At 38.6% G+C, this 24,714-nt stretch overlaps 1 protein-coding gene across 2 annotated transcripts in view; it reads left to right on the top strand.

Annotated features, from left to right (window-relative positions):
* Nucleotides 1-544: 544 nt before the first annotated feature.
* LOC142605556 (uncharacterized) overlaps nucleotides 545-24,714 on the top strand; it is a 49,162-nt gene continuing 24,992 nt past the window's right edge. The window contains exons 1-8 of one of the 2 annotated variants that reach the window (XM_075776964.1): nucleotides 545-734; nucleotides 957-1,510; nucleotides 1,705-2,278; nucleotides 3,313-3,397; nucleotides 6,159-6,304; nucleotides 6,488-6,681; nucleotides 6,876-7,006; nucleotides 11,931-12,209. In XM_075776964.1, coding sequence (XP_075633079.1) covers nucleotides 967-1,510; nucleotides 1,705-2,278; nucleotides 3,313-3,397; nucleotides 6,159-6,304; nucleotides 6,488-6,681; nucleotides 6,876-7,006; nucleotides 11,931-12,209 — 1,953 coding nt within the window. In that variant the 5' untranslated portion in view covers nucleotides 545-734; nucleotides 957-966. Of the gene's footprint in view, nucleotides 735-907; nucleotides 1,511-1,704; nucleotides 2,279-3,312; nucleotides 3,398-6,158; nucleotides 6,305-6,487; nucleotides 6,682-6,875; nucleotides 7,007-11,930; nucleotides 12,210-24,714 lie in introns of both variants that reach the window. The other variant, XM_075776963.1, reaches the window with a different exon arrangement.

Below are 24,714 nucleotides of genomic sequence, written 5' to 3'. Positions count from 1 at the left end.
CTAGCATACATTACATTTTAATCATTACATAGTTTCACAGGTAATTGAAAAGTGCCCATAGTGTAAGTAGGAATAGATTGAGCCATTGCTTTAATAAGAATTTCCTTGCCTCATAGTTTATAGGGATAATAACCGTCTTTTTCATACTTGAATTTTCTTCCATACTCTATCTTTCAAATAAGCAAATGTTTGGTATTTTGATCTACCAACCAGGGTGGGCAGTCCAAGGTAGGGCCCAAAGCGTGCAAGCTCTCCTATTCCCAAAAACTTTTATTAATCAAAATCATGAAAAAAAAAACATTAATAATAGTCAAAGTCTAACAACCAATAGCAAATTTGCTTCTCAACATATATAGCAAATGAATTTAAAAGAAGAAACACCTGCCAAATTCCATGCCTCGTACGGCGGGAAGCTTGAAAACTAGAATTTCGTTATCACCCGATTCACCCCCGCCGTGCGGCAGACAACTTCTTAACAATGAAGGATGCTTTGGTCATTTAAAGAAGGGCATAATAGTCACAAAAAAAATAATAAGGTTCTCAGTTTCAGTAACTTCTCTATACTTCTCTCATCAACCAAGACAACAGCGTTTATATTCTAATCTTTCCCAGCACCAAACAAACACTCAACCTAACTTATAAACTTTCTCTTCGTTTTCTCCGAAAATCAAAAACTAAAAATCTGGATTATTATTTTCCCTGGAAAATAATTCAATATCCGCATTTGCATGCAGGTTAGTCACACTTTCACGTGTTTCTTATGCTTGATTTTACTCTAAAAATGGAAGTGTATGTATTTGAAATTCTGTTTCTTTTTTGTGAATTAGGGTTTCGGTTTGAATTCTCTGTGATTTCGTAATGTGCGTGAGTATTGAGTGTTTTCTGGTGTTGTTTGTGTGTGATTTAGGGTTTTTGAGCATCTGACAATGGCAATCTGAAACGAAATGTTTTCACAGAGTTGAAGGCATGGCAAACGAGACTCGACCTAGTCGAAGTGTTAAAGACGACGAGAGTAACAGTTCGAAAGTGAGGCAAAGCAGTGGTAAAGAATCGACTACCTCTGCTGGCTCTGCGGCAACGTCTGGGCTAAGAAGGTCTGTTAGAGAAACTTCATCGTCGAAGAAGACGAAGGTTCTGAGCCCTAGTCCTCCTATTATTCGGAAATCTGAGCGGCTTGAGGAGAAGCGTACGCCGATTCAGAGGAAATCTGAGAGGATTGAGAAGAGGGAAACGCTGAGTTCTTTTAGGAAATCTATTAAGAGTAAGAAGATTACCAAGTCGAGTTCTTCTGGATCCAAGAAATCTGGGAAGAGCTCAAGCTCATCTGGGGCGAAGCCGAAGAAGGAAAAGAAGGAGAAGAGTGTGAAGGAGTTGACAATGGAAACTAAAGAGTTAGGGAAAAGTGTAGAAGAGGATGAATCTGTTGCTGCACAGCCCAAAAAAAAGCGAATGGATGCTCGGGCTTATAGGGCATTGTTCAAAAAACAACCAAAGAGGGTCAATGCTGCAGGTAAAATGAGTTTTCTCTTTTGTCCGTGTTCATTTATGGGGAGTAAGTAAGTAGATTATTATTAGTACTAGGCATTAGTGGAGTGAAAGCACCAGAAACTTCTGTATTGTTTGCTTGTGTAAAACTGTATTGTTATAATCAAAATGCTGAACAGGCTACCTTGCTCATTTGTATTCTTTTTGCTTGAGTTGTAGCGCATCACGAGGAGCAGAATAGGCTGGATAAGTTCTCCCAGGGAGGTAGCAGCAACTGTGGGGGTGGCGAATGTAGTAGAAGGCAGGAGGAGGAACCCGCAGAGGAATCTTTGGTGGGATTGGATTCTAGTCTACACAAATTTGCAAAGAGAAAATTAGAAGTTAAAAATGGAGTGGAATTGTCCAACCCAGGCCAGAGGCATATCTCTTCTGCCGAAAGTCGCAGGTCTGATGATGGAGATGGCATGGAAGTTTCTCAGAGCGGTGATTCTCTGTCATTCAATAATGCCATGGCCAAAGCGATGAGTGATAGTCCTGAAAGGGTACAGGCACCCGAGTTGATAGATTCCGCACTGAAAGGAGGGTCACTTTGCGGTGACTCGGGAAAGTGTCAGGAAGTCTTACCTGTAAATAATAGAAAAAGAAAGTCAGTGGAAATGGGTTCTGATACTTCTGCTATAATTGCAAGAAAAGATACCTGCACCCCAATGGCTGATGCCATCTCTTCAATGCCACCTGCGTGTGAAAGAAATGATCTTGTTGAGACATGTGGCACATGTTTTAAGAGGCAAAGGTGCTTATCTGTTATCCATTTTTTCTATGGGTGGTAGTTCGCAAAATTCTTACTGTTAATCATGTCAATCACTGTGTTTATTTATATATATGATTGCTATTTCTACATGTAAGATGTGTGGATTTTGAATTCCATTTGTCATTGTCATCTTATTTAGCATGAGATATTATTTTGTGAGAATTTTGAAACTTGTGGAAGTTGACTGATGCTCACTGCCTTCTACTTCGGACAACTTGTGGAAGTTGTCTGATACCAAAAATCTTTAATCATTAGTTTCATTGTTAGTGCATAATTGAGCCAATGAGCTTTAGTTGAATGACACCTCCTCCCTTTGTAAGGGCCAGGTGGAGGGTTAGGTTATGGACAGAAGACCCTTGAGTGTGTGTAACTTACCAATAAAAGGACAAAGTTTAGGTTCAAAATTGGTTGAAGCTTAAGGCTATAATCTCAATAAAATAAATATTACAACATATTTTGAAAATCTAACCATTAAATTGCATGTTCTTTACACTCTTAATTCACATGTTAAATTTTGTGTTAATCGGATATTATTTACTATATGATTTATAAGCTTATATTTTGTGCATAATTTTAAATTACAAAAACTTGTAATTTAAAAAAATTTATTGATGACGTAGCTATTGATCTTTAATTTGCTTTAAATTTTGCAAGTATGGAGGATATAAGAAGAAGAGGTAATCCAATGGTGGATTTGTCAAAATTTACCTCCAATAAAATGATGTTAAGTAAGTTTGTAGCCTAAGGCTACACCTAGTTTTATAGCTAAACTTTGTCCATAGGAGAATTGTTAGTGTATAATTGAAACAAAACATTAAAATTGGCATTTTATGTAGGTTTTTGTTGATGTCTATAAATTGTGATATAATTGTGTATGCTTGTTCTGGAATATATTGCTACTGATTTGCTCTAGTCAGGTGGCAAACAAGTGGTTATCCGGGCGATTTTATGCCATTCCTTAAAATATATACATCCCTGTATGTTTTTGCTTTTCATATTTCTTGCATGTTTTGCAGAGTAGATCATGATTTGACAAAGCCAGAGTTCTGCTCTTGCAACAAGAAGTTGAGCCAGGGGTTGTGTGACATTTCCATTAATAAGGTCAGTTTATTTTCATTTACAAAAAAAAGAAGGAAAACTTCTGTTTATTTTTCTTTATTTTCCTGTTCTTTTCACTGTACTTCCAGTTCTTTTTTTTCCCAGATTCCCTTGGCCTTCCCCTTATATGGAAGATAGAAATGACTATTATAAACTCTATAAATCTCTTTGTTGCCCTGGCTTTATAGATTAAAACTAAATGTACTCAAATATGAAACTTTTGCTCCTTTTCTGCCTATGCTTTGATATGACACTTCTTTGTCCTTGCATCTCTTTTCCTGGTGATTAATATGTGTATCATTTTTTTTTTGATAGATAACGAAAAACTTATTAATAAAAAAGCCAACCCAATACATTGGAAATGTACTAAAGGGGCAAGATTCAAGAACCCAGATTACAAAAATAAATTAAAACAGGAGGGGATCAACATGAATATGTCGGCAATACTAAACTCCATTCAAGGAGGGTAAAAAAGAAAGCAAACTAAATCTGGGGAATAGACCGTTTACAGCCTTCAAAACAAATAGGGCCCGTTTGGTACATGTGTTTAAACACATGTTTTCAGTTTTTAAACAATATTACACGTATTTTCACACATTTTTTCACCCACACATATTTCCAAAAAATACAAACAACGTTACTAGAACAACGTTACCAAACGGCCCTCTAGCATTCTGCTCCCTTGAAATCCACCACATCAAAGGTACAAACCTCTAGATTGCTAGATTTTGATACCGACTGAACTTTCCTTGCCATGAAGCTACAAACTCAATAACCCTATGCGGCATAGCCCAATGAATGCCAAACAACTCATAAGCTATAGGGCAGTGAAGAAGAAGATGGTATCGATTCCCCACACCTCTTACACATATAGCACCAATCAAGAACTGCAATATGCACCAACCACCCTATTCATTCCCATGTTTTGCCTCTATAACCCTCCTCCACAGGGCATCTTTCTCCATTCCATATCTCCACAATCATTTGCTTAACAAAGCTGAATTAAACCTTCTTAAACACCGAATACCTAACCCGCCATGCTGCATTGGCTTGCAAAGCTTAGACCATTTCATTGGAGGTGTTTTTGGGTCGTCACCAATACCACTCCAAAGGAATGCTCTCTATAATTTCTCCATACGTTTAGCCACCTTCACTGGAATAGGGAGAAGAAAGAGGAAATAAGTAGGCAAACTAGAGAGAGTACTTTTAATAAGAGTTAGCTTATCCCCCTTAGATACATACAACCTCCCTTAGATAAATAAGTGTGTATCGTTGTCCTTCTTTCAAGATGAGTGTATATGTCATTTTATTTTAGGGACAGGTGCTTCCATCTTATTGTCAAAAAAGAAGCTGATTGAATTGTTTACCTTGTTTTTGATGAAATGATGGAGGCACTATCTTATTTATTGATGTAGGAAAAATTGGTGAATTTTGTCATCTGCTTGTGGTGGTATAAGGTTTAAGAAGGGTTAGGGTTCAATAATGTATATGGGTTCACTAAAAAAGGGAAAATATTTGATTTTTTGTTGAAACCTTATTGTATCTATAAAAAGAAAAAGAAAAGAAAATATAAGATACTCAAGATCTCCTTGAAAATTGTATACTTGACTAACTACCAAAATTATAGTTTGCCCTTGAATACAAAATTGACCATAACTTGTTAAATGAAAAACCACATTGCAAGTTGATTTTTTTGATAAGTGAGAAAGATGTATATTCAGAAAGCTACCTCATGCAAAAGGAGCATAAGGCAGACCAAAGATTACAAAAAGAGAAATGAAAAAACAAAGAAAAAGCTAATTACAAAGGAGAGAATTAAGGAACAAAGGGAGAGAATCACTGGAGGTGAGTCCCCAAGCCCTAGATCAGTCAAAAAGGTAGCCACTGAAAGAAGCAAGCAACTGGTCATTGGAGCTTTTCATGTCCTGAAAGAAGCAAGAAACTGGCCACAACGGAACTAAATTCCAAGTGCTAGATGAATGCTTTCCAAATCAATTCCACCAACCATGGCGCACATGTGACTAGACCTGTAAAACCATGTGACTTTTACTTCAATTGGACTTCACAGTTCACACATGGGCCCCATAAAAGAACTCTTGAATGGGCAAATTTGCGAAGTTGTAACAAATTGCCATTCATGGCTGTATCAATTGTCTAGTGCTCAGTGATTGGTTGCTCTTGGTTCCCTAGAGGTTTAAACAAGTGAGTTACAGATCTGATATGGTGAATTTGTATGCATTTGTCTTCTCTAGTTGTTTTGAAGCCTCTAAGAAATAGCATTGTACAATTTTAAATAAGGATCCTAATTGCCAGATTTGTTACTGTTTTTATGATACTGCTGTGGTAGTTTTGATTGCTTATGGGGATCAAGCTGATCTGAACATGTCTGTGAGCGCATCAGTATAAATTTACCTCTAAAGCTATGGATACCTAGCACTGAAATTGCTCATCAATGTAGTCACAACCACCCCCCCCCCCCCCCCCCAAACATCAAAAAAAAAAAAACCAAAATAGCAGATGATCCTTTGTCTTCTTATCTTTATTTTAGGAAGTATTCTTTTTTTCTTTTCACCATAATTAAAGTCCTACTTTTCCTCTTTGATCTACTTATTTCAGATCTTGCTGAATTATTTTTACTTATCAAATAGGTGGGATATATCATCACAATTTACTTATAAATTTACTGGATGATTTTTCTACTTGTACCCCCAGATGAGTCATTGATCTTGTTATGAATATCATTTTTCTAAATGTATTGCATTAGGATAGAGGGAAACCTGGAGACAGTGTTACAGTTGGTTATTCTGGAAAGCGCAACGATTATTTGCAGCAAAAGGAATCTTCTGTAGATCTTCAAAGAGAGAGTGACCAAAATATATGCCTTTCTTGCAAGCTTGGCGGGAAGCTATTGTGGGTAACCTTTTTCAATTGGTTTATATATCATTATGATTGGACTCTATGCCTGTTGTTTTACTATTTCCATGCCTGATGCCTCTTGCCAATTTAATAGATGTTTTCTTGTTAATGTAGCTATGTACATGCGCAAATGTGATGTACATACTTTTTGTAGTAATCTTTTAAGTTAATTTTCAGGTGCTGTGAAGGAAGAGGCTGCAGAAGAAGTTACCATCTTTCTTGTCTAGATCCTCCTTTGGAAGATGTTCCCCTTGGAGTTTGGCACTGTCCTGTGTGTGTGAGGAAGAAGATAGAAACAGGTGTACATTCAGTATCAGAGGGTGTGGAGTCAATCTGGGATGAAAGAGAAGTGGAGGTGTTAGGTGGTGATGGTATGGGCAAAATACTAGATAACTCATGCTTTCTTGTTAATAGTTTGCTTAATCTTTAACATGTGCTCCAAAATTTTGATAATTGATTTTGAATCATTTTCTTAAAGTTCTAGTCATGCTCTGCATTTATACTGCTGTGGGTGGTCATGATGGTTTCTGATAATGTTGATTGACCTTATGGTACTTGGTTTTAGGTTTGCAAAAGCAGAAGCAGTTTTTTGTTAAATACAAAGGTCTGGCTCATGTTCATAATTGTTGGGTGCGAGAAAGTCAACTGATTCTTGAAGCTCCATCTCTTGTTACGAAATTCATCCGAAAACACCAGGTTTCTTATATCTTGAGATGCAATATTGATATTGTTTAATCATTAAAGTAGTAGTAGTTGTTGTTGTATTTTTATCTATTTATATTATTTTATTATATTTTTTGTTATTAATTTTTATAATTTAGTTATTTATTTTTTATAAATAAAATTAATTAATCAATACTTTAAAGCTCCTGGGCTTCATCCTTCCATCCTCCCCTTCTTAAATTTAAAATGTAAAAAATGAGAAAAAGAGACAAAAAGAAAGAAAGAAAAGAAAACCTTTGGGCCATGTGGGTGAATTTGGTAAGGAGGTAGGATGGGGGATGATTTTTAAGTACTCGAGCTACCTTAGGAGTTAGAATACTACTTTTCGGATGGGCTTGGGAGTTCACTTATTGGCTTTATTCTTGAATATTCTTGAATGGGACAGTTGGTAGGGGCACATCACCCCTAAAAACTTACTTACCCTTTCTAGAAGAGTACCACCTATACAACACAAGAGTAAAACCCTTAAACTCATATTTCTATTTCTCTAACAAACTTAGGCCTTCTGGATGAACCTTGCGTTATGAAGGAGGAAGGATGAGTGATACTATTTTTGGGTTATGCTTGGAAGTTTGCCAATTGGTTTTATCCTCTCACTCTCAAATTAACTTTAAAATGTAAATGAAAGAATTAAAGAAAGAATAAGAGAATCAAATTTTCAAGCCACATAGGTGAATAGTTGGTTGGTGGGGGAGGGTGCTTACTAGTGATAATTTGAGATGAAGAGGCTATACTATGGTAGATTGTTGTTGCATGTGCCGATGTAGTGGGGAGATAGTAGACCACCTTTTGATCCATTGCGGGGAGGCCTATTAGCCGTGAAGTTTTATATTTAGATCTTTTGGAGTCTCTTTGGTTTTGCAGATAGTGATAGTCCTCTTGTTTGGGTGAATAAATTAGTTAGGAAAGCTTTTGTCGAGCTATTTGGAATTTGGCGCTGCTATGTTTGATGTGGTGCATTTGGAGCGAGCACAACAGTCTTACGTTTGAGGATGTGGAGAGCTCAGAGGACCGACTCCTAGCCTCTATTGTTGGCAATCTATTTGATTGGTCTCGAGCTTGAGGAGTCACATCTAGTGATTTCCTTCCTAGTGTTTTCCAAATTAATTCCTCTAACCAAACAAAAGATCTTTCACACACCTTCGGTAAGACCCAGGAGATACCGAAATATCCAAATACAAAATACCACAATTGATAAGCTTCCACGCAATGAATCGTAAGCTGATCCAACCGCTCCCCACTACACTAACAAATGCAACACCGTTCCATTGTAGTATATCCTCTCCTTGTAAGATTGTCACAAATAAGAATCTCCCACATGCCGCCGTACAAACAAAAAGAGACACTTTGTGGAGCCTTCACACCCCAAATACACTTCCAAGGGAAGGTGACAAGGGAGGACCCCCTCAAAACATCATAAAAAGAACAAATGTCGAACTCCTGATTCTTCCTCAACCTCCAAAGCTCTAGTGCGTCCGATATCTACCCGTAGTCCAAGGGAAATGATAACTTAATAGATGAAGAAAATCAGCCACCAAATCCACCTCTCAATCATCAAAGTCCCGAGAGAATTGTATATCCCACGTTTATCTATTGCGGTTTGGAATGTTGTGTTAGAAATATTAGAGAAGCAGTTGCTTATAAAAAAAAGAGATCAGAGAAGCAGTTGGTTGGGTGAAAGAGATTGTATTTGTCTAAAGGAGGCCACTTTATGCTTTTTAGACGTACTTTAGCTAGTTTACCTACTTATTTCTCACCTCTATTCAATATTTCATTATACTTGTCGAATAGGATTGAGTGGGATCCAATGCAATTTCTTGTGGGTTGGGGAGGATGGTTAGGCAATATTTCATTTAGTGAGCTGGGATAATGTGTGCTCTCCTATTGAATATGGGGTTTAGGGTTTTGACGAGTTGCCACCTTTAACCAAGTCTTGTTGGGTAAGTGGTTATAGAGGATATGGAGCTGAGAGCAACTTTGGCCTGGTGTCATTAGCCCAAAATATGGGGAACAATAGGGTGATTGGTCTACGGCAGTAGTGTGGAAACCTCATAGTTGTAGTTTGTGGAAAGGCATTCAAGTTGGTTGGGGAATGGAAAAGAATTAGGTTTTGGCATGATGTCTGGTGCAGAGATTTGTCCTTGAAGGTCTTGCACCCTGAGTTATATTCTATTGCAGTGGATAAGGATGCTTCAGTGCATTCGTTCATTACGTTTGGAGAGGTTGATAGTAGCTGGTATTGAAATATATATTCATTAGGAGAGGTTGATAGTAGCTAGTATTGAAATATTTATTCATTAGGAACTTTTTTGATTGGAACATTCAAGGGGTGAATGGCTTGATATATATATATATATATATTTTTTTGATAAGTAATAAGTTTAATTGATATCAAAAAAGGAACACCCAAGTACATAGGGAGTGTACAAGGGGTCAACAAATCAAGTACAAAAATTGCAAGAATCTAGGAAATCAATAAAAGAAGGGAATGATTGGTTTTGCATAGCAACCAACAAATCCAATAAAGTTCTAAAGAAAAACAACTTGAGGTCTGGTATGGATCTCTCATTATCCTCAAAGAATCTACTATTTCTCTCCTTCCAAAACACCACATGAAGCAACGAGGAACAATTAACCAAATATAACCATTTCGATGATGATCAAACTTGCCTTGCCAACACGCTAGGAGACCCAAAACGGATTGCGGCATAACCCAACTTACTCCAAATAAACCCAACTTACTCCCAACTTACTCCTTGTATTCCTTTTTTTCTATCTTTTATAAAAGTTTTCTGATTACCTATTAAAAAAAAAAAAAAAAAACCCAAAACTATAGACCACAGATCCATAGCAACTAGACAATAAAGAAATAAATGGTCAACTTATTCACCATTACACTTGCACATGTAACACCAATGATATATTTGATTAACCCAGATGGGAAAGGCCAGTTTAGTGTTAGATTCTATTATGCATGTTTGAGACATGCACCCACATTATCAAGAGTCTAAATCTTCTGTCCCACTTTTCCTGCTCCACTCTATATTCCACCAATAAAAACTTGCCACGTGTTCACCTAATTAATTAAATACTACCATTATTGACTTATTAATGCTACCGTTATTAATTAATAGTAGTATTTAATTAAGTAGGTGAACACGTGGCAAGTTTTTATTAGTGGAGAATAGAGTGGAGCAGGAAAAGTGGGACAGAAGATTTGGACTCCATTATCAATCCCTTGGAAAGGTGTCTGGTTTGGTAAGGTTCCACATGAGGTAGCTTTCTTCGTATCAACAACAACTGAATTCCCATATTGACCATGGACAACCTTATTAAACAAAAGCTAGTGGTTGTTATTAGATATATAATTTTTGAAGTCTTTGCTAGTTGGGGCATTGTTTGGGTGGTCTCGTATATGTGGTTTTACGCTGTGTATTTCCATATTTGATTTCCTTCAATCTGTTTCTGTTTTCCTTTGATTTGTTTGTATTTGTTTCAAGTACAGTTTGTCCATCATTGTGAACATGATGTACTTTTTTATTAATGAATATATCTATTACCTATCAAAAAAGAAAAAGAAAAAGAAAAAGAAACAGTTCAGCTCTTGTTACTGCACTGTCCTACAGTTAGATAACTTTGGTCTTTTGCACTTACGACCTTTGGAGTCATTTGGGTGATGCCAAGCCAAGTGATATATTTGTTGACCCTTTGGAGAGGGTGTTTGGGCTTCACTGAAACAATCTTGTGTGGCAAGCTAGTCAGCATCAGCATTGCATTGTGTGCACCATATGTAGGGAGAGGAACCCCGGAAGTTTGAGAATGGAGAGCAATTTATGCAATAGATTAGGGCTAGTTTTTGAGATCTTTGCATATTGTACTTCGATTGGGCCCATTAGGGGAATGCCATGTGTTTCCATTGTTGATTTTTTGGACCACATTAGTGTTTGTATGTAATTCTTTAAGGGTGCTTGAATTTGAGTGATCGTTCCTTCTAATAAAGTATTCAATTTACATATTAAAAAAAAATAATGAGTGTATTTGTTGTTTTTGATAAGTAATGGAAATTTTATAGATTTCAAAAAAATATTCACCAAAGTATTCAGGGAGTATAAAATGGGGACTATTAATCAATCACGCAAATTACATGAATCTATCAAATCAATAATAGACCAAAAAGACTAACTATGCAAAATTAACATTCAATTTATCAAAGTTCTAAGGAAAAATAATTTGAGATCAGGCGTAGTTTTTTCTGTATCTTCGAAGCTCCAGTTGTTCATCTCCCTCCACAAACACCACACATGTAGTGTGGGGCAGCCATCCACAATTGACCATTCCAATGATGCCACCTATCATAGGGAGAAGTTAGCCATATGGTGCAATCATGGTTATAGAGTATGATATGATTTCTTGAAATTTTTTATGATAGAATTTAGTTGGAGTAGAATTTTAAACATTTTGAAACTTAGTTTATAGAGTTTTACTTGGAATAAACTATTATAATGTTAAATTAAATATTAAATTTCTTAAAACTTAGGTAATAGAATTTTAGTTGGAATAGAATTTTAAATTTCTTGGAACTTATGTAAATGAGTTTTAGTCGGAACAAACTATCCTAACAATTAAATCATCACTTGCTCTTTTGGTAATAGAGCTTCATTTGTACTGAATTATCTTAATAATCAATGAGAGTGTAACCACTTGTAATAGAGAGAAGATAGCCACATGGAACAGCCACGGCTTTGAAGACCCAATTTTTATTATATAGTATATGATTTTTGTTGCCTTTTTCACTCTCTTACCACCCTTCCCCCCTCCCCACACACACAGAAAATCTGATATTGATAAGTGAAAACAAATTGGATAATTGATTCCATCACATGTGTTTGTTCTTCAGGTTGTGAAGTGGAAGCAAGTATGGACATTGCCACATCGTTTGCTGCAAAAAAGATTGTTATTGTCTCCCAGAGAGTGTGATAAATATCGTAAGGGGCCTGCTGGTGATAATCTAGGTTGCCATTACGAATGGCTTGTGAAATGGCGCAGTCTAGACTATGAGCATGCTACATGGGAATTGGAGAATGCTTCATTTTTATGTTCACCTGAAGGTCTGGGCCTTATTAGAGATTATGAAAATCGTCGCAGAACAGCGAGGTCAACTTCTAGAGTAGATAAGGTGCCCTCAGAAACAAGACTACATTTAAATTATCTTATTTTTTGTTGATGCTTTATTTTGATGAAATTTCTTTAACATTTATATTTATAGATGCCTATCTTTGAAAATGTATGCATTAAAGTTGTTCTTTGGCTACTGTTTTTATTCATGAATATATGACCCCAAGGACCTACTCTGTCCTAAGCCTTTTTTTTTTTTTGTCTTAAATTATTAGTAGTAAAGTATATCCTAACCACCTAATTATTAAAAAAATAAAAATACAAAAAAGCCTAACCTCCTTTTAAATAAATCGATAGTAGAGAGGGATGCTAAGTGGATTCTTGGGTTGTAAGGTGTGTTCCTCATCTATCACTTATCTGGAATTGCTACTATGGTTCTCTTTAAGTCGAGGTTAGTTTCGAATGTGTTAATGGAAAGAATGAATGGGGATTAGCAAGGTGGAAGAAGATACAGATCCAGGGGAGTTATTTTCATTAATAGTTCTCTCTAATATGCCTTCCTATTTTGTTTACTTTTCCTGTTAAGCTGGCTAATAGATTGTAGAAATGGGATTTGGGGAGGTATTGGGAATGAGCAAAATACCTTTTGGTTGAAATTACTTGTTTATCACTTTAGATAGGGTTTGGGAAGTAGAAAGTTACTTGGTTATCACTTAAGACAGGAGGTTTGGGAATTAGAAAGTTACTTGGTTATCACTTAAGACAGGAGGTTTGGGAATTAGAAAAATTGAGTGTTTTCAGCCAAGCTTTCTAGGAAATTGGTGACAGTGTAAGCCCAGGAGTGAGATCAACTTTGGAGATGTCTAGTGAAAGTTAATTATGTTGAAGATTGGGGTAAATGGACATCTACTTTAGTAGGATGCAGTCATGTTGTGGGTTTATGAAAGAAAATTAAGATATTTTCACGATCTGTCAGATTTCCAATTGTCGATGGGAGATGAGTTTGTTCCTGCCATGGCATGTGATGTGTAGATGAATACAATATCTAATTTCCATTTCCTGGTAGCCGCAGATAGAAACACCTTGGAAGCGTCATCTATGGGAATAACAGGACAGATAGTGCATTGGAGTCCTATTTCTAAAGGCATAGCATTCTTTTGGAAGACTATTTAATTGAAAGTAGCTTTCTATGTTGCCTTCAACTTTGGGAAAATTCTTAGCTAACATGTTTGAAGAAAGGGATTATAGTGGAATGGTGTTGTATGTGTGTTCAAATGGTGAAATTGCAGATCATCTATTGCTTAATTGCCCACTTGTAGGGGACGTGGACCTGTGGTTGCTAATAGTTATGCTATTTGGTGTTGAATGGGTTATGCCAATGGCAATGTTCTCTTGAATTGATTGTTGGAGTTGGAACCAAGAATATTTTGAAGTAAGGTGTGGGATGTAGTGAGTCTTGTGTGGAGTATATGTTATGAGGCAGGAAGACTTACTTTTGAAGGAGTTGAGCTTCCTATTTTTTTTTTTGATAAGTAATAAAGATTTATATTCAAAAACACTGCCTTATGCAAAAAAACATAAGGTAGAGAGAAAATTACAAAGAGAAAAGAAACACAAGAGAGGAAAAGAGAAAGAAAAGAAACTAATTACAAAGAAGAGAGCTAAGAAACATGGGAAGAGAATCACTAGAGGTGAGTCCCCAAGCCCTAGACTAGTCAAACAAAGAGCCACTGAAAGAAGCTAATAACTGGTCATCCGAACTTTCCATGTCTTCGAACGTCCTCCTATTTCGCTCCTTCCAAAGACTCCACATTAAGCACAACTGAGCTAGATTCCAAATGCTAGACGAATGCTTTCCAAGCCAATTCCACCAGCCAAAAAGCATATCCGCAACTGATCTTGGCAAGACTCAAGAAATCTCAAACAATCTAAAGACCAAACTCCACAACCGATAAGCCTTACCACAATGAAGTAGCAAATGATCTACCGTCTTCCTATTACAACGGCACATAATGCACCAGTCAACAAAAACCATCCCTCTACACCTCAAATTATCACCTGTAAGGATCTTATCCTATACAGCAGTCCACACAAAGAAGGAGACATGCCGAGGAACCTTAACCTTCCAGACTCCTTTCCAAGGAAAAATTATGGGTAAGGGACTTCGTAACTTATTATAGAACGATCGGACATCAAAAACCCCAATTTTAGTCAACTTCCATTGCAAACGATCTCCATTCTCATTGGGAGGTAAATTTGAAGCCAAAGTACGGGGAAATTTCTCCACTTCACCCATTTCCCAATCATTTGGTCTCCGAATAAACTGAACACCCCAGCTTCTCTGTTCCTTTATCTCCAACCGATCAAGAGAAGAGGCCACCGATGCCTCTTTATTGGAGGCAATCCCATACACACTCGGAAAAATAAAATGAAATGGAGAATCCCTACACCATTGATCAGTCCAAAGCATAACTCTATCACCCGCCCCTGCCTCAAACCGAATATTTTTGCTAAAATCCTCCCAACCCATACGTATACTTCTCCACAAACCGCATCCATGAACCCCTCTATCTAGCTTGGAGGTCCATCCCCCCCATTCTACCCCAAACTTTAGAGCTACAACCCTTCTCCAAAGCCTTGTCTCCTCAATCCCAAACCGCCATAACCACTTCCCTAGTAGGGCTTTATTAAAAGTAGTTAATTTCCTTACTCCTAACCCACCATTTTCCAAAGGCGCACACACCTTGTTCCATCCCACCAAATGTGTCTTGGAATCCCCCCCACAAAAAATCCCTTTGCAGCCTCTCAATTTTATTAGCTATATGCGTAGGGATGGTAAAAAGAGATAGAAAATAAGTAGGAAGACTTGCTAATGTACTTTTAAGCAACGTCAGTCTTCCACCTTTTGACAAATACATCTTCTTCCATCCGGCCAACTTACACTCAATGCTCTCCAAGATAGGATTCCAAATGGTATGAGACTTGTGAGACGCTCCCAATAGCATACCAAGATAGGTCATTGGCAAAGACCCAATCAGGCAGCCCAAGATTTCTGCCAAGACATGGACATTAGGAACCTCCCCAATGGGAACCATCTCTCTCTTTAACGCATTAACCTTCAAACCTGTCACTGCCTGGAAACAAAGAAGAAGCATCCGGACATGTAGAATCTGTTCCTCATCTGCATCGCAGAACAGAATCGTGTCATCCGCAAACAAGAGATGCGAGACGCATACCCCTCCACCCGATCTACCATTAGCCTTGAAACCTCGGATCAAATAAGCCCCTTCAACTCTTTTCATCATCCTACTAAAGACCTCCATCAGTACCAGAAACAACATGGGAGATAGCGGGTCCCCTTGTCTCAATCCCCTCGAACTCCTAAAAAAATCAGCTGGAAACCCATTAAACAAAACAGAAAATTGGACTGTAGATATGCAAGTGCAGATCCACCTACACCACCTCTCCCCAAATCCCATTCTTTTCAACAAATCTAGAAGAGCCTCCCAATTCACATAATCATAGGCTTTCTCAATATCTAATTTACAAATAACCTCCGGAATCTTACTTTTCACCCTACTATCAACACACTCATTAGCAATAAGAACTGAATCAAGTATCTGTCTACCACCCACAAAGCTATTCTGAGACTCAGATATCAATTGATCCAAAACCTCTTTCAGGCAATTAGCCAACACCTTAGCCAAAATCTTATAAACACTCCCCACCAAACTAATAGGTCTAAAGTCTCGAATATTGAAAGCATCATTCTTCTTCGGGATTAAGGCAATGAAAGTTGCATTAAGAGATTTTTCAAACTTATTGTGTTGATAAAACTCTTCAAACACAGCTAAGACATCTCTTTCCACAACTCCCCAACAGTGGTGGTAGAAGGCCATAGAGAAACCATCAGGGCCTGGAGCTTCATCTCCTTCCAACTCTTTGACAACTCTAAGAACCTCCTCATTTTCAAACCTCCGTTCAAGCCAGTCCCTCTCCAACCCCTCTATCTGATCAAATTCCAAGCCTTCCACAAAAGGCCTCCACTCCTTCGTCTCCTTGTACAAGTTTTTGTAAAACTTTACAGTTTGGTATGCCATGTCAAATTCATCCTCATAAATAACCCCATTCACCTCCAACATACTAATATGATTATACCTTTTTTGAGAATTGGGCATCTTGTGGAAGAATTTGGTATTGTTATCTCCTTTCTTAATGCAAAGCATCCTCGATTTTTGTCTCCACGAAACTTCTTCCAAAGAGAGAAGGTTCTGTATTTGAGATCTTAACACAACCCTCTCACCTATCTCCACTTCAGAAAGGCCATTCGCCCCTTCCTTAGCATCCAATAATTTCAAAGCCTCCAACAGTTCTTTTTTTTTACGGACTACATTTCCAAACTCATTACGATTCCACTGAATAATATCTTCTTTCAGAGCCTTCAGCTTCTTGGCAAGTGCAAAACTAGGAGTACCTGAGAAGGAGTTTCGATTCCACCAAGAATGAACTTTATCTTTAAACCCATCCGTCTTTAACCACATGTTTTCGAACCTGAAAGGACTTTTCCCCCTTAAAATCCCTCCTGCCTCCACTAGAATGGGGAAATGGTCTGAAATAGGACGAGGTAAAACCCGCTGGATCACATTTGGATAATGATCCTCCCAGTCATGAGAAACCAAAGCCCTGTCTATCCTAGACATTGAGGGCGGATCCGAACTACTAGACCATGTGTAACTCCCTCCTTCCAACGGCAAATCTATCAAATTAAGCTCCTCAATGAACTCAGAAAAATTCTCCATAGCCGGGGTAAGGCGGGATCCCCCCAACCGTTCACTTGGGAAGCGAACAATGTTGAAATCCCCTATATAACACCATGGAACTTCCCAAAGTTGCTGAATACCAATCAGCTCATCCCACATCTGCCCCCGCACGTTATTATCATTCGGGCCATAAACCCCAGAACATGCCCAAATAAAACCATCCCCCATACCCTTCCACCGGATTGATACGGAAAATTGCCCTACCATTACCTCCAACTTTTCTAAAGCCCTCCTATCCCACATCATCAAAACCCCACCAGCTGTCTGATCCGTATCCAAAGACATGCTCAATCTTTTGTTTTTGAGAATGTACAGACGTTGTCTTGTGTGGAGTACATGGCATGAGACAAGAAGAAAGACTTTTGATGGGGTTGAGCTTCCTATTGACATGCTCAACTTGTTGTTTTTGAGAATGATAATTCATGGGACTTTTTTTTTTGTGTGGTGCACATTCACCAATAAAAAAAATTCCATCTTTGCTGGAGTTTTGGGATTCTTTACACTTCCAATTGTAATATTAGTGGGTGTTTTAGTACACACCCTATGTACTCTAGCTATGACTTGTTTGTTATTCCATGAATTTATATATACTTATCAAGTAATAGGGGAGAGGAAAGGGAGAATCCCACCAAAATAATTGCTTGATTTATTAATTTATATAAGATTCTTTGGAAATTACTAAGTAAATGAGGCATACATGTGTTAGTCAACTTTTTTTTTGTGGGGGTGGGGGTGGGATATTAATTTTCATTATCTACATGGTATAACATTGCAAATCTAAGACTATCAGATGCAAAGAGAGGAATGCATCTTCATTTTCTGTATGGTTGCTTTGATACTTGTATTTTCTTCTTTGTTGCAAAATTTCCAACCCCCCAAAAAATAGTATGAAGTCTATATTGTTGAATGGGTGGTGTATCATATGCCCATGATTAGGTTTGGGAAAGTTTTGGTCTTAAATCTAGTTAAATAGAAGGAAGTATGGGGGGCTCTATGTTTGTTTTCATTGAATCAAAAACTTTTGAGTTTGTTGTTGAGGAGGGGGGAACTTTCTACTTGTTACGTATTTATGAAAGAGGCCAAAATTCTTTACGCTCTGTTTGTATGGGGAAGGAGAGTGCTATGAGAATCTTGATTCACGTTGAGGAATTGATTTCTAAGCAATCTCCAGGTCAGTTTGCAAGAACAGTGAGGGAGGGTGATAAAGTCTTCATTATGCAACTGGGGTCCAATGCACATGGTTCTTTCCTGATGCTATTTGAATTATTTAGAGGCAAACGCAAAGGATCCATAGTAATTCTAGAGAAGAAGCTGGGGAGTGGTTGGAGAGGCTTTGGAATCCATATGAGAAAGACGATAGCTCCTGTTCGTCAGGGCATCCTCGGTTACAACAAAGGTGCCTCCAAGGAAGTCATGGTGGTGGTGGTGGTGGTGGAGAATCCATGGAAGAAAGGTGGTGGGGTAGGAAAAAAAGGGAAGGAGAAAATCTCGGAAATTTCTGAGAAGGTGATGGCTCAATTTGGGCAGATGTTACGTGTGTTAGTAGTGGTATTGTGAGTAGTGTTATCAAAGATACGCTGACGTTGGACAATTGTTTGTGTGTTGAGCGTGGGAAGGCAATTGGGACGTAATTTCTTCTAAAGTTGGTGAGGTGGATTCAAACTCTTTTAAGCCTACTGGGACAAAGCCAACTATGACGGTATTGCCTAAAGACAATGGGCTGAAGCCCAAATTGTCTTCAATGCCTAAAGACTTTGGGCCAAAGCACATTCTGGCTGTTTGGAAGCCTATTGGTGTGAAACAAAATGGGCCTGCCTCTAAGCCCAAAACCCAGCAACTAAACTCTGTTAAAAGACTAGAGGCGTGTCCCCAAAAGGTTCCAACCCAGCCAAGTGTTAGGTATCGTTCCGTCGCAGCATGCAACTAAAGTTTTGATGGTTCCGATGGTCACTTTGGGCTCGAAATCTTCCTTACCGGCATTGGAAGTCCTAGGTAGGAGTGGGTATTGCGATTAGCTGAGTCCAAGTTGGCTTCCCAGTCACCTACCACGCCGATCTTGATAGCGGAAGTGGCCCAAGCTGCCTGCGAGCTGAGTTCGACACCCTTAGCATTGATATGTGCTTCTTTGGAGCCGGTAGAGGCGATCGTGCTATTGTCTTGGGACCTGATGGAAAATCTGGTGGTGTATTCGTCATCTCTGGCGGTGACGAAGGATGAGGATGAAGAGTATTTGGGTCTAGAGGTAAGGGCGATGGTACACGAGTATGATGATTATAAGGGGGTTCTTCACTCTTGTCCCACTATTAGGGAATTGGTAGGCGATTTGGATAGATCATCGGGTAACTCCAAAGAGTGGATGCTACAATTGTGTGATGATCGGCAATTAGTGCTTCCTCTGTCCCTATATCGATCTCCAGAGAGTGTGTCGGATTGCTCAGCCACAGAGGTAGAGACTGTAACAGGTAAGGATTCTGTTATCAATGAAGGTCAGATGGGTAGCTGGGCAGAGGATTGTGATGGGTTAGTTGATTCTTTGTCTATTGTTATTGGGTCAGAGGAGGAGATGTGGGAATTTGATGAGAGGAAGATGACTTGGGAGATGAGTGGCAAGCCTTTAGTTGTGGTACCTTTGGCCACAGTAGTTCCCTTGGAGTTGGAGTATAATTCTGAGAAGGGGGTTGGGTGTCAGGAGACGGTTGATAGCAATCATTTATCACAATGGGTAACCAATTGGATTAAGGCTTTTAGAAAATCAATGGGCACTTCTTTGGAAGGTTTTGAGGAGCAAATTACGGGATGTTGTTAGTTATAGAGGCCAGGAAAAAGAATAAAAAGCTTCAGGCAGTAGATGATCATTTGAAGCAGGGCAAGTTGGGGCAAAAAGGTCAATGGGAGTTGAAAAATTTATTGACCTCTATGAATCTGGAGGTTGGTTCAACTAAATCAAGAAATGCAAGTAAGGAGCGGGCTGTGGTGGTTCATCAATGAATATGAAGATTATTTCTTGGAATGTTAGAGGGTTGAATGATCGGGATAAACGGCTTCGGGTTCGAAACCTGGTTAGGAAATGGGGCCAGATGTTATTTGTCTTCAAGAAACTAAATGGAGTTGATAACTAGAGCTGTGATTCGCAGCTTGTGGGGTGGTCATTATGTTGATTGGTCTTATCTAGGCTCTTGTGGAGCTTTTGGAGGGGTGTTTCTAATGTGGGATACTCAGGTTGTGAATAAAGTGGAGGAAGTAGTGGAGCGATTTTCGGTTTCTTGTAAATTTACAAGCGTGTCTGATCAGTTTGTCTGGGCGTTTATGGCCCTAATTCTTTGAGAGACTGAAGGTTCTTATGGGAGGAATTATTTGGTTTGAGTAGTTGGTGGAATGTTCCATGGTGTGTGGGTGGTGATTTTAATGTGGTAAGATTTCCTTCTGAGCGCTCTGATTCTACCTCTTTTACTGCTTCTATGTGGGAGTTTTCCAATTATATTTCTGAGCAAGGCCTTATTGATATTCCGCTACAAGGGGGATCTTTCACTTGGTCAAATTCTTGTGAAGTTGCTTCGAAGGCTAGGCTGGACAGATTTTTGTTTTCTGCAGATTGGGAGGATAAGTTTCCTTCTGTCTCTCAACGACGCTTGTCTAGGCTGTTATCTAATCACTTTCCGATTGTCCTTGAGGGTGGTTCCTTTTAGAGAGGTAGGAGGCCGTTTTGATTTGAGAATATGTGACTTAAAGATGAGGGTTTCGTGGAGAGGGTGCAATCTTGGTGGGAATCTTATAATGTCCTAGGAGCTCCGAGTTTTGTTTTGGCCAATAAATTGAAACTCTTGAAAATTGATTTGAAAAAAATGGAATGTGGAGGTTTTTGGAAATGTTGAAGATCGGGTGAGAAATTTGTGGAAAGATCTTAGTGATTTAGAGATGACTGAGGAAAGTTGAGTTTTATTGGAGGAGGAAAGGCTGGAATTGGAGAGAGTTCGAGGCGAATTAGAAAAAGTTACTTTGATGGAGGAAATCTGTTGGAGGCAGAAGTTTAGAGTCCTTTGTATTAGAGGAGGAGACATGAATACCAAATTCTTTCATCGTATAGCTAATTCTCATAGGAGATTTAACTCCATTGATAGGCTTATGGTGGATGCAGAATTGTCTTCAGATCCGGAGGCTATAGGAGGTGGTATTTCTCATTTTTATAGGCAGCTATATACTGAAAATGTGGCTCATAGACCTTTACTAGATGATGTGGAGTTCTCTTGTATCTTGGAGGAAGATGCCCTTTGGCTAGATAGGCCATTTGATGAGGATGAGGTGTTTGGGGTGATTAGTGATTTTAAGGGTGATAAGGCTCTTGGCCTAGATGGCTTTTCCACAGCGTTCTTTCAGTCTTGTTGGTGTATTTTGAAGGTTGAAATTATGGCAGTGTTTCAAAACTTTCATACTCAAGCTGTGTTTGAGAAGAGTCTTAATGCTTTTTTCCTTGCTCTTATTCCCAAAAAAGTGGATGTGGAGATCAAGGATTTTCGGCCTATTAGTTTAGTTGGTGGGATTTATAAGATTATTTCTAAGGTGTTGGCCAATCGGCTTCGAAGGGTGGCTCATGGGCTTATTTCAAATTCTCAGAATGCTTTTGGATTCCTTTTTAATTGCTTCAGAATGTATTGATAGTAGATTGAAGACAGGTGTTCTAGGTGTGTTGTGTAAGTTGGATGTGGAGAAGGCGTATGACCATGTGAGTTAGGGTTTTTTAATGTATATGCTTCAACGCTGTGGGTTTTCAGAGAAATGGAGAAAATGGATAATGTGTTGCATCTCAACTGTGAAATTCTCCATTTTGCTCAATGGTAGTCATTTTGATTTCTTTGGAAGCTCTAGGGGGATTTGGCAAGGGGACCCCTTGTCTCCGTTGCTATTTGATAATGTTATGGAGGCTTTGAGTCGTATGTTGGATGTGGCGGCTACTACTAGACAGTTCTCAAGCTTCTCTGTAGGTAATTCGGCTATTTGGCTGGTAACTCGATGATGGTGTCTCACATTTTATTTGCTGATGACACCCTAATTTTTTGATGTTGATCCTACGCAAATAGCTAGTTTGAGGGCAATTTTGGCTAGATTTGAGGAGGTCTCATGCTTAAGGATTAACTTGGGGAAATCTGAGTTGGTTCCTATTGGTGTGGTGCACGATATGGATGTTCTCGTTGGGATGTTGGGTTGTAGGCAATCCTCTCTTCCATTGAAATATTTGGGCCTACCGTTAGGTGCTAAATTTAAGGAGTTGCCAATCTGGAATTCCATTTTGGAGAAGATGGGGAGGAGATTAGCAGGGTGGAAGAGGTTGCATTTCTCTAAAGGGGGTAAAGTAACTCTTATTAAAAGTACTCTTTCCTCTTTACCTTTTTTCTTTCCCTTCTGCCTTTACCTAGGAAGGTGGCAAATCGTATGGAGAAAGTACAACAAGACTTTCTGTGAGTGGTATTAATAGTGAATCTAAACTACATTTAGTCAATTGGGCGAAGGTTTGTAAGCCGCTGCAGCTTGGAGGGTTAGGTATTAGACGATTGAGGAGTTTTAATTCTGCCTTGTTAGGGAAATGGTTATGGAGGTATGCCATGGAGACCGATGCTCTATGGAGGAGGGTTGTTGAGGTGAAATATGGGTATGATTGGGGAGGTTGGTGCACGAAAAAGGTGACCAGTGCTTATGGTGTTAGCTTGTGGAGATATATTAGAAGTGGTTGGCTGAATTTTTCTAAACTCCTTCTGTATGATGTGGGGGATGATACTAGAGTGAAGTTTTGGAAGCATGCGTGGTGTGGAGATCGTACTCTCCAAGAGGCTCTTCCGGAACTTTATTGTATTAGTAGGACAAAGGATTCTTTAGTAGCGGAGGTTATGTGTTGATCTGGTGGGAGGATTCATTGGGATGCTAAATTTCGTCGTCCTCCACAAGATTGGGAACAAGAATCCTTTGATCTACTTATGGATATGGTCTACTCTTCGACGGTACGGGGGTTGGAAGCTGATCGGGTTTGTTGGAAGCCAGCTAGGAGTAGAGGTTTTAAGGTTAGAGGATTCTATCTTTCTTTCTACCCTCCTACCCTCTTATCCTTCTGTTGGAGAATGATATGGCATTTGAAGGTTCCTCCAAGGGTAGCTTTCTTCTCATGGTCTGCTTCCTTAGGTAAGATTCTAACAACAAATAACTTTTGCAAAAGACGTGTGCTAGTTCTTGATTGGTGCTATATGTGTAAGAATTGTGAGGAGTCAGTGGATTATCTTCTTCTTCATTTCCCCATAGCTTGTGAGTTGTGGTCGTTGGTGCTCTGTTTGTTTGGTATCCACTGGGTTGTGCCTCACAAGTTTATTGGGTTGTTTGAGTCTTGGCAGGGTATGTTTGGACGATATCGTAACATAGATTTGTGGAGACTTGTGCCTCATTGCTTGTTATGGTGTATTTGACGTGAAAAAAATGTTGAAGCTTTGAGAGATGTGAACACTCTATGTTAGAGATTAAGTCTTTTTTTTTTACACTCTCCTCGATTGGAGTGTGGTCTTTTGTCATAGTTCTTGTTATTCCCTTCCTGTTTTACTTGATCGTTGTAACCTTGGTCCTTGATTTGTGCCCCCTTAATACGTTCCCAATGTGCTCGGGTTGGCTGTTTTTTTTTGCTTAATAAAATTTTCGTTACTTATCAAAAAAAAAAAAAAGATGCAAAGAGAGATACACAGATAAACGTACACTTGTATTGATAGCTCATGTGCAGGGTTTTTAAATTGAATTAGTTGCAAAAGTTAAACTTTTGCTTTACCGGGATGAGTTGGGAAACTATTTCTTCAATTTTATATATACACATGCACAGACAAACACATGCACAGTCAAACACGTAATATATTTCTTCAATTTTAAACTTTGGCAAATCGGTATTGTATGTGTTGTTGTGATGGGGAGTCGGTTGACCACCTTCTTCTTCATTGTACTGTTTCTCATACCTTATGGTCTCTTATGCTTCAGGCTTTTGGTATTCACTGGGTTATGCCAAGATCAGTGACGGGGTTGGTATCTTGTTGGCATCAGTGGTTAGGGAAGCATAACTCGAATATTTGGAATTTGATTCCAGGGTGTTTAATGTGGATTGTTTGGCTGGAGCGGAATCGTCGCTCCTTTGAGAACATGGAGAAGACATTGGATGAGTTAAAGGTGTTATGTCAGCGTAGCCTTTTTGAGTGGTCTCGTTGGGGTTTTACTGATTCTTCGTCTCTTTCAGAGTTTATGTTTTCCCTTAGATTTTCCTTCCCTTAGTTTTTCTTTCTTTGTATCTTTCTGTTCATCATCATGAACATCCTGTTCTATTTTTCATTATTAATATTACTTCTTTGATTACCTATAAAAAAAAAAAATGTATATATATATAACCCTAGCTTGTTACATAGCGTATCCAAATGAGACTTACCCAATGGTTTAGATAACACATTGGCAATTAGGATTCTTGTGGTAACACATGGAGTAAAAGTTACACCACTCCACTTTATTTAAACAAGAAGGCGATCTACCTCTTCAAGTTTGTTCCGTTTGTGAAATACTGGATTGGAAACAATGTGGATTGTTGCATGGTTGTCACAGAACATAATCAGAGGCAGTTGCACACCAAACCTTAATTCCTTTACAAGATGCTTAATTTTACAAGTTCACATTATGTGTGAGCCATAATTCTACACTTGGCCTCTCCACTAGATCTGGACGTAATAATTCGCTTCTTAC

This window comes from Castanea sativa, chromosome 8, assembly GCF_040712315.1.
Source record: "Castanea sativa cultivar Marrone di Chiusa Pesio chromosome 8, ASM4071231v1".
NCBI lineage: Eukaryota > Viridiplantae > Streptophyta > Magnoliopsida > Fagales > Fagaceae > Castanea > Castanea sativa.
Note: the sequence above shows the minus strand (reverse complement) of the source record. Positions and strands in the feature narration are given on the sequence as shown.